Here is an 11,029-nt window from a genome sequence, read left to right as displayed (position 1 = left end):
CTCTCATCTGTATCTAGCTCTGCGACAAGTAGTGTTCAGACAATCAATCAATCAAATGTATTTATGAAGCCCTTTTTTACATCAGCAGATGTCACAAAGTGCTATACAGAAACACAGCCTAAAACTACAAAAAGTAAGCACCGTAGATGGAGAAACACACACTTGACACATTTACCCACATTATTTTCTATCAAATATATTTGACACAGTTCGCATCCTAATCATTCTGTCCCTGCATGGTTCTTTGTTATATCTGCTCTTTGAGGATGAGTTTGTGTTAACTTGTGAACTGTGTGCTTATATACACACACTGATACAAATGCCCTTAACAGCCTGTAACAAGGCACTTAATTGATCTGATGCACATTATCATTAATTTGGTATAATGGGTGACAAAAGCTGGAACATCATTGTTAAAAGTTACCTTACTTTGCTAGGTTACTGCTTTGCCTGTTGTGCAGCGTGGCATGTTGGGTATTGTTAATAGTGTTAGTGGCTTTTATATAAGTCAATAACACACGGAAACGAGTGAAGAGTCATACACAAGAAGTACAGTATACCATCTCATTTAATATTGGTTCTCTATGGAAGAAGTTTAACCATGAAACATTTACAAAATATACACAAGGTAATGCATCAATCAATCAACAATAGTTATATTTCAATAATGTAGGTTCAAATCAAAGTTTTTTTTTTACATGGTTTGTGCACCAGTTCCATCAGTAAGGATGAGTGTTGAGGGTTGTAAGGATCAGTTCATGACAGGAAGACCACTGGCCCCATACAGTAGATGCATACCTTGCACCCCCCCCCCCACACACACAATATCGTGCACCTCTCAAACATAGCACCCCCGCTTTGTGTCTTCAATAGTGCTAACATCATACAGCAATCAACTCAAATGAAGTAGGAACCTGTCTCAAATATTATGTACAATATGTTCAACAATAGAATACCTTAATACATATAACCCGACAAATTAGGTCTAAAATGACCAAATGTCTCCCTGATTACAGTATTGAAATATAATGCTTCATACTCTCAATTCTTACAAATGTAAATAATACATTTTCTCATCAAATCCCAAATATTGGATTTCCAAAAAGATTCATGACATGATTTTGAAAATATCTTAGGCTGTTTTAACAGTGCATACACAGTCAGTTAGGGATCTAATAGTGTGTTATACATTGCTATTGCTCTGTCATATGGGCTTGTTGATGTATGGAAAGTGCTGTGTTTGAATGTGTAGAAAGAAAATGGCCCTTTCTCTTGTGAAAAGGGTGTGCTTCCTTCTTGCTGGTTTTCTGTCTGTCTGTGGCAGGACAGGAGGACATAGTGATGCGCGAAATGAGAGAGGAGGAATGGAACCGTCTTTTGGTCTTCAGTCACTGTTACTATCATTGGGAAATATGTGTAATGGAGGATTTGTAGACTCTCGTCCTTCAACTATGGGAGTTAAGTTGGACTAAGATGAGGATTTGCTGTCTAACTCCCAGGACACCAACTTGTTAGGCAGATTATACGTCTATGAGAGATTCTACCAGCTGTGAGTATTGTTCATGAGGTCATAGTTCAAGAGACTCCCTCCTATTATCCATTTTTCTCTGAGATGCCTCTCAGTCCACTCATTCACCCTGTCCAACCCTGCTTCTGCCCCAGTCCCAGCTCCAGCACACACAGCCCATTGAAGAGAGCCTGAGGATGACCGGCTGCTGGCTTATGGCTGGAGTGAAGGAGTCATGAGGGTTTTCACCAAGAGGACTGCCCCTTTCGGGGGTCCGGTAGTCAGTGGGTGCCCCTGCGGGCTGTGGTTCCTTCAGGCCCTTAGGGGTCGATGCTAAAGGCCAGCAGCTTGTCGGAGTGCATGTTGTTGAGGGTGCGCAGGTCGGGCAGGCGCAGCAGCAGCTTGGGGAAGAGGGCGCTGTCGTCGGGGCAGCGGCGGGTGATGAGCGAGCGCAGGGCTTTGATCAGACTCTCCTGAAGCTGCTCCACTGCAACTACATCAGCCACACCTGAACAGTCTGAGAGAGGAGACAATGTTATATACATGGTGAAAAATCTAAACATCTGTGATTTTTAAAAAAGATTTAGAGAAGCGTGTGTTTCTTATCAGTCTCTTACCGGCAGACACTAGCACCACAGCCATGAAGAGGGCCATCTCGTCGGGCTCCAGGCCCAGAGATCCCAGCTTCTCACTAAACTCAAACATGGCGTCCAGCAGAGAGCCCATACCCAGCGCCCGCAGGGATGTCAGGGGATATGTCTGGCCGTTCAGGAAGGTCACCGTCTTCTCCTTGGGGTCGAACAGTGAGCAGAACCTGACCATCAGCACCTGGAAGGTGCCGGCCTTAAGCAGCATGACCTGGTCATGCTGGCTGAGACTCTGGAACCCGGGGATGCTCTTGGCAAACTCCACCACCTCCTTGACGGCCGGGGTGAAGCACTGGGAAAAGGCGTCCCAGATCTGCTGGCTGGATCGGTCACGGGGGGCCACGGGACATGCGTTCAGGGGACATGCCTGAGAAAGAGGGAGATGGTTAGAATGGCTCTATGACCCATGCATTGTACATATAGTATATATACTGAGATTTAATGACTCACCAGAACTTTGGTGCCTCCACTCAACTTCCAGGGGCATGTGGTCTGGTTTAGAGACTCGCCGGCTGAAAAGTTGTTGTGATCGGCTTGGAAGGTCTGAGCGGACTGGCTGCCATTGGACATTGGGCATTGACTCTGATTGGATGATGGTTGGTAGGTATATTGGGCGTTGTCAACATTGTTGTTGCGTGGGTAGCGAGGGGGGGTCTGGTAGCTTTGTGTGGGATGTGACTGGTACCCCTGAGAGGGGTTGGAATGGGAGTGGGTTTGGGGTGCGGGGTGAGCGTAGCCAGAATCATGTGCTGGATTGTTGCGGATGTTGTTGCTGTTGACGACCATCTTGATTACTGGCTTCACATCCTCTTGGGCAAAGATGTTGCGGTAGGCAGTGGAAATGGACTCGCCAGGTTCTGGGCTGGCCGGGGCCTCGGAGGAAGAAGGGGAGGAATCAATCTCCATGGATGCTGATTCGTTGAGGCTATTCATGTAGCTCTGCATCTCGTCCAATAGCCTCTGCTTTTCACGCTTTGGGATACGCCCAAAACGCACAGCTGAGGAGGAGGACATGGGGAAAATACATTAGCCAATGAATGGATAATACAGATGGCAGTGACTGGAGCTGGTATAGCAGTAGCCTATTACTTATCAGTCTAATTCAACCTTTACTCCCTGACACTGATTGGGAATGCAATCACTGTGTTGTATTATTACTGACTACTCCTACAGGGTAAAGAAAGCTGGGGGAGCTTTTCTCCTCTCTCTATAACCAGTCTGTTTCAATCGACCATGAAAATACATGGTTTACCACCCCATCCCCCTCCCTCTCCTCTTCATCTCTCCAGTCCTTCCATCCCCCTCTCCATAGCACACGTCCTCTGGCAAACCTATTTATAGTCTGCTACTGTATGCTACACCCCTTCCCCCTGATCTCTCTCTTCCTCTTTCTACCTCGCCCCTTGCTGACTCTTGCTCTCTAGCTCCTTCCTCTGTGTTCCTGTTAAGAAACACAAAGTAGGTTCTTGGGTCAGCTAGAGTAAACGTTGTCATTGTGAGTGACAGAGTGAGGGAGGAGTGGTCAAAGTAGAGGAGTGGAAAAAGTGAGAGGGTAATAGGGTATGAGTAAAGGGGTGAAGTGGTAATGAAAGGGTGAAAGAGAGTATCATGGGCGAGAGGGAATGTGAAAGGGTGAGGGAATTAGAGGATGATTGAATGAGAGTGAAGGGTAAAAAGATGGAAAAGGGAAAAAGGGGGTAGGTAAGTGACATCAAACGTCATTTTAAATAAATGCCTTGCATTCCTAAAATACATCTTCAAATAACAGAAGTATTAAAATAACATATGGAGCGAAAAGGCCAAACCTATGCTTTGAGCTTTGTTGGGTAATTGGTGCAATGGTGGATCATTTTCCTCCTCTATAGCATTTTCCTTTTATAGGTCACCTCAAAAGGTTTGCTCCAGAAAAGAAGATGATTTATTATCACCTAGTTTATAGATACCTCTGGAGGGTATGGTGGCCTGTAGGGAAATGATGTCATACAGGAGAGGGATGGAGCTGAGCCTCTAACTGTACCAACTGTACTATCCTCCAATAACATTCTAATAGTTTACCATTAGAACATGACCTATTAAATGCCTGTATGTTATAGACTTTGTGGTAATACTTCTAATAGATGTGCAAACACATTCAACCTAACACGGAGCGTAATGAAGCGGCCTGTGGCCTAATTTCCAGAAATAAACCGTATTTGCCACAGTTTTCCCCATGACTGATGACTACTGGGACTCCCCAACTGCTTCTGTCATCAATCAGAAACTATAGGCAAATGACTTAAATGTAAATGTAAATAGGCCAGAGGAGAGAAAAAGAGGGAGAGGAAGATCGAATGTTCTCTTACCATCTCTGGACATGCCCACGTAGAGACACTTCTTGAAGCGGCAGTGCTGGCAGCGGTTTCGGTTCATGCGCATGATCAGGCAGCTCTCGTTCTTCACACACATCTTGTAGTGGATGTTCTGCTGGATGCTGCGGCGGAAGAAACCCTTGCAGCCTTCACAGGCGTGAACGCCGTAATGGAAGCCAGACGCGATGTCCCCACACACCTTACACAGGAGCACCATGCCTCCTGTCTCTGTGAGGTACACAGAAATAGGAATGATTGGTTAGACATTACAATAGAAAAATATAAGAAGAAAGAAAGCCAGTAGAAGTGGTACTTACTGGTGAAGGTGCCAGTGAAACTGCAGGGCCTCTTGGCCAACATAGGATGGGCGTAGGTGTTTCCAGAGGATGTAGCGGCTGTAGTGGCATTGGCTTCAGGGAACTGGAAGACTAGTTTGGGCGAGGGCCCACCCCGGTTCTCCCCTCTTTCTCTCTTCAGAGGGCCAATCTCAGGGAATGAGACAGGCTCAGGAGATGAGGGTTGGGAGTGGGAGGACCGGGGGGACTGGGTCTGGTACCCGCTGGAGGGGCTGCCAGGGCTGGGGCTAGCACTACCAGATGATCCAGCATACAGTATCACACCACCTGGAGTGCAAAGATGAGAGGAGAGAGAGGGAGGGCAGTTAGTGTTACCATGTCACAAGGTAGCAGACATTAGGCTATGCTGTCAGCAAACTAGCTGTGCAAAGATATCTAGATTCATATCTGTGTCGAAGGTAGGTAGGTCAACTAACAGATAAGTGTTGAGCAATAGGCACTTGGCTGGGTTACCAAACATGAACACACATCCTGCCCGAGGTCGATATTTAAACCACAATCAGTCTCAGAGAAGCTGGTAAAAGGTAATAGAAGGTCAGAATGTGTCGGGAAAATGAGGTCAAGTCTAGCCTCGGGGGCAACCAGATCTTTGTCAATAGTCTTTTTCCAAAATGTGGATCTATAAGATTTCAAAAAAGCATTATCATTTTTGCTTTGACTAATTCTGTGTTTGATGTGAGACCTTGAATATATACAAAAACAAAATAATGTAAAAAGTATTTAAAACATTTCCCGATTTTGTAAGAAAAAAATCTAGGCTATATAAATTGTACCGTACCGCGCCCACTCAAAAGTTCTAGAACGTTCCAAAGCAAGTTTGGTACGTAAACTCGGAAATGGCTCATAACTCCCTCCCTCTCCCCATCTCTCTACCCCTCCCTCCCTGTAAAGATTGTGCTCTGTGTACGAGAAGAGCGACAGCACCTCACGTGTACGTTCAGCCAGCCAGCCAGCTGCCTCCTCGCGCTAACAGCAAGCCTCGCTTTTCCCTGTTCATGCGCCCGGAGCTTGCTCAAACTGCCTGCCCGACTCACATGGACTCCTGACACACAAGGCGCTTTCCGCAGTCCCGTGTAGACAACAGTCGCAGTACAATAACAGGCTGATGAGAGCTCACGGTTGAAAGACAGAGGGTTTACGTTTGAAAGAGAGAGGACAGGCTACTGTGCGGGTATTGCATTCCACTGAGTCAACGGAACCCCCCCGTAGCTTGTCTGGAAGATGAAAAAGCGGTTTGAATATAATTTCAGCCAGCATTACATGTTTTCAATACAGGTCAAACCCATCATTGTGCTATCTGAAACAATAGCCGTGTTTCTCTCTCTGCCGGAGGAGACAAGTGCTGCCGGCAGGGATATTATGTTTAGCTTAAAGTGAGTGTGCCTGACTATAATTCCTCTGCCAGCATGTGCCAACACCGACTGTGGTAACTGCTGGGGCTTCACTGTTTTTGCGTGTGGCAGAGCTTCCCCTCTACCTGAAATGTCGGACTTTAATTCCACCCCCACCCACTCATATAGTCCTGAGCTGTTGGTTTGGTTTCCATTGTCAAGTGGCAGCCCAGTGAGGGGGACCTGACCCCTGACCTTCTCTATGGCAGAGACAGCATAATTCACCAGAAACCTGAGCCTGGCCAGGTGGCTCGAGGAAAGGCCCCTCCCTGGAGCACTATGCTATGACACAGGTGGGGAAGGGCTGTATGACTCAGAGCTAGGATAAACATAGACAGTAACTAACCCCTCCTTATTCCCTCCCCCTTTAATGGAGGTCCCACCCACTCTTAGGGCATAGAAAAGAAGGGAGACAGCCAGGTGACATGTGTGTATACTTGGCCGCGAGTCCTGAGACAGGTGGAAAAAAACTCAGCTTGGACTGAAATGCATATCAATGAAGACCAAATAGCTCTTCAATAATATTGTAATCCTGTAATTTCTAACATGTCAATATAGTGACTGTCGGTTTAGTTTATTGAAAGGCAAGCCCATATCCCTCACCATCTGACAATCAGGCTTCTGAGTTCTCACCTTCACCCCTGTACTATAGTCACACAGCTATAATGGTAATATAACCACTCCTGTTGTGGAACCGCTGTACTGTCACTATGGTTGAGGTCAGCCTTATCTCCACTGCTTCGTTGGAAGTCAGATAAACGTCCATGGCTCATGTCGGGTGAGGAGACTCGTGGTGAGCTAATCTGATAGTGGGTTGGCTGGATGGAGTGCTCAGGAACGTGTCCTCCTTTCCCCCTCTCTCTTGGTGACCCTTACTCACTCCCCCTTCTTCTTTCCCTCTAGACATCCCAGACACTGCCTCCTTGTCTAACCTATCATCTCATTGGCCTAATCTATCATCTCAACCTCGCCATTTGTAAGTGTTTGGTGTGTTACATTGACATGGTAAATCTATAAATAAATTACAGTGAATAAGACGGGGGTGAACCACTGGTTATACACATAATTACATTGAATACCAGTAGATTAATAATGATAAATCCAGGCAATCACAACTGGCTGTGATTGGGAGTCCCATAAGGCGGAGCACAATTGGCCCAGCGTTGTCTGGGTTTGGCCTGTGTAGGCTGTCATTGTAAATAAGAACTAGTTCTTAACTGACTTTCCTAGTTAAATAAAGGTTAAATTAAAAAAAAGATATATATATTGTCCAGTTACTCATATTAACTTCCCATCCGGCTCTGATGATTGACAGAATAGCAGTCTTTGCATTTATTGGCAGAAGAAGTGGGGCAATATAACAATTAGTGTATCTTGGAGTAGAAGCCTATAGAAACTGTATGACATAGAAAACAGTGTATTTTGATCCACCATATAAACTATATTATAAATATAGTCCAGCCTACCCTCCAACCTGAATTTAGAGAATTTGAATTTGCTACTTGTCAGGGTAATTTGTGATATCAGTGAGTGAACCATCGCTACAATGTATTCTCAACATGTGACATTTTGTGTATTGCTACCATGTATTACAAAAGTATCACAATATCCACTATATTGAATATACTGTATATCAAACTATTCAGTTGTCTTTCCAAATTAAAATATATTGGCGTAAAGAAATCAACATTAAACTAGTGAATAGGGTACTAAAATGTTCTGACCCACTGACCAAATTCTGGCAGCAGCAAAACAGAGTTCCCGGAAAGGCTGTGAGTAGGAGTTCCCGGAAAGGCTCATGGGCGAGGGGAGAGCGCAAGGGAGATTAAAAATATGAAGGCGAGGGTGGGAATCACGCGCTGCACGTGGATGCGGAGGTTTATGCACGTGAAGTCGGCTCTTGACAGGCAAGGTGGGAACTCGGGTAAATCAGGCGCATGATGCCGACCATTATCAGACTGTTGCCATGCAAATAATAGCTAAGATACTTATTAGACTTGAGAACATGGCTGTAAATAGGGGACTAGGCCATTCAATATCAATGCCACTGTCACATTCCCTGCTGTCTTCGTGGAAATATACTTGGCAAATGAGTTATTCCAGGCTCAAATGTGTCATAACATGACCGTTATGGTAATTACCTCATATTATTAATGGAACCTGAGTCAAAAGGCAATTATCTATTGAATTAACGCAATTTGAATATCTTTACCTTTAGAATATTGAGTGGTAAATGGTGTCACCTCATAGGCTTTCAGGGTTTCCCTTTATATGGGAACCACTCCCATATTGTGACCTGCCATGGAGATTCATTCACTGCTATGAATTCATGGACTATGGAGGCCAACTTGGTCAACATATCAGTTGAAATAAAGGTTGAACACTCCCCATTACTGAGAGTTGGCTAGTGGTCATCATGCCACTGATGCCAATGACCCACTAACTGATAGGATATGTTTGGCACCCAAACATATGCATATATTCAAATGAATTTTGGGTCATTCATATCTGAATTACTACTTTTTGTATTCCATATCTTGTATTTTGTATATTTTGTTATATTGTACATCTTATATTGGTAAAAATGTTTTGACTGTAGTTCTGCTGGTGCCTGCAGTAGATCAGGGAAGACAATATTTCATAATAAAACAGTTTTTATGACCAATTCACCACCTACTCAATTTAGACCTGGCTTGAATAGCTGTTAACTGTTCAATTGTGGCCTTCGTGTCGGGACCAGCTCTTTTAAAAATGGTTTTGTCTCTCATGTCTATGGAATTGGCGTGATAGGTCCTTGACACACCATTGAGAGAGAAAAAAGTTATGATGCCCAGCAGCACTGAACAAACTTGGGGAGACACCAGTCAGGTAGCTTGAGAAGTTCTGAAAATGCCTTTCTGGAGTAGTGCTGCTGATGAAAGGATTTGGAACGGTTTCGTTTTCCCCTTGTAATCCGGTTTGATTCAATTACTCCAACAATTCTCAACTCTCCAAGCAAAGGCAATCCATAAAATTGCTATTATGTAAAAGGAGCTAACACTAAATCAATAATGGAATAGTCACATGAAGTGCCGACCAGCACGTGCAGGCACCGGGGACTGACAGAGCGTGTAAAGTGGGACCGGTACTGAACGTCAATTTGTTATTTACATGTAGGGAATCGGGAAGTAGCGGTCAGCTCAGTCGCCGCAAAATAGCAAAGATTGTGGCATGCCATACGACAACCCACTCCCTCCAAACCATAGCATCACTCACATTATTACCATTCATCCAAAAACACACTTGGCATTAAAATTTAGATTTAGCCCATCTATCTTTGACAAAATAGCAGCAAAATTATACAAAAGCCAGTTTTGAGATATAGTTAACAAAACCGTTGTTCCATATGGGATAGGAATCGCAATTCCAGATAGTTTCGATCTTCTTATCTCCAATGTATACTACAATATAAACATTTTAAAAATAGGTAACCTAAAACATTACTTATTACACGATAGAAAGTAAATACGCGAAATAGTATATGTCCAATACCAACCCGAAGTAGCATTTCACTTAAAATGGAGGGATGTATTGCAAAAGGACATAGCAAAAATTGTATTATAAAAAGATGGGTTAATCTGTGAACATCGGATGGTTTGAGTTAAAAACAGAATGAATGGTGAATTGGTAGCTGTGGGTAAAAATCCATCCCTTGCAGAAAAAGGAAATTACGAATGTATGTATAATTAGTTAACTACATATACTGTTTATGTGAGCGAAAATAGCTATTAGTAGCAATAGAAGACATATTATCTGCCGAAGTGGTGGTAGGGTTGGGGGAATACAAAAAAGCCTCGGGGCAATACATGATCATGACATTATCAATGAACTCATTACCACTACGCACGGTACGTGTACCAAACACAGTGAAGGGATATACCTAAACAGTACACATTACATTTACTCAGTAGTGTTAATTTACAAGTAGTGTATTCGCAAATACATTTATGTTTTAGCCTACAACTGACAATAGCATTGATTGGTTATAACTTGGAAATGGAACTCACCAGGGCTGTTGTCCATTTTTTCCGGTATTTGGTTGATTCTAAACGGTATTGGAATTATTCAATGTTGGTTTCTCTTTGCGTCAATGAGGAGTTTCGTTGATATAGGTGAAATAGTCATGAACCGCCAAGAAAGCATAGAGCGGGAATCCCAATAAGAGCAATGAGACTGTACGCATGTCATTGGGGTCAGTCAAACCCGTCAAGTGTGGAAAAAAATCGAAACTGATTTAGAGATCAGCAAAACCTAAACTGGTATCGTTTGACGAAATGTTTGCAAATCGTCTCCAAGGTGTGTAATTCAGTGCCTTGCTGCCTCTAGCCTGCTTCGCTTGGTGTTCGTAGGTCGTGTGGTGTACAGTAAACTATCACTGTAACATAACAAGCATTATTTGAAAAGAAATCCCAAGCATTCGGCTTTTAGTGCCAGTGAGTCACCATGAACATCTCCAAAGTCAAAAGTGTGAAAGTAGTTTAGGCACACCCACTCATTAATAGGCAATACACCGCGCCCACACTACACCAGCACGTTTTCAGGTGTTTGAGAAATGTGACCATTTTTTTTTGTCCCTTCAACCTCTGTTTTGTATGCCAAGGATTACACTCACACTCTCTTTCTCTGACTGCATCTGTCACGCTCTAATAGAGTATCTCATCCACCTCTTGTACACCCCCCCACCCTCCTCTAGCCCTTTATTCGTTCGCACGTTTTCATTGGTGGAGAGCTAGAGTGGAGG

General features: G+C 44.0%; 1 protein-coding gene across 1 annotated transcript; it reads right to left on the bottom strand.

The window, feature by feature from the left end:
• Nucleotides 1–550: 550 nt before the first annotated feature.
• On the bottom strand, nt 551–10,922 carry LOC135539897 (nuclear receptor subfamily 1 group D member 1-like). Its single transcript, XM_064966131.1, has 6 exons — nt 10,296–10,922; nt 4,820–5,125; nt 4,497–4,730; nt 2,605–3,152; nt 2,125–2,521; nt 551–2,024 (listed from the first exon to the last, which is right to left on the bottom strand). The coding sequence occupies exons 1-6, from the start codon at nt 10,309–10,311 to the stop codon at nt 1,828–1,830; spliced, it is 1,698 nt and encodes a 565-aa protein (XP_064822203.1). The 5' UTR covers nt 10,312–10,922; the 3' UTR covers nt 551–1,827.
• Between the last annotated feature and the right edge of the window lie 107 nt (nt 10,923–11,029).

Source organism: Oncorhynchus masou, chromosome 5 (assembly GCF_036934945.1).
Source record: "Oncorhynchus masou masou isolate Uvic2021 chromosome 5, UVic_Omas_1.1, whole genome shotgun sequence".
NCBI lineage: Eukaryota > Metazoa > Chordata > Actinopteri > Salmoniformes > Salmonidae > Oncorhynchus > Oncorhynchus masou.
The sequence above is the reverse complement of the archived record's forward strand: the minus strand, read 5'-3'. Positions and strand labels throughout refer to the sequence as shown.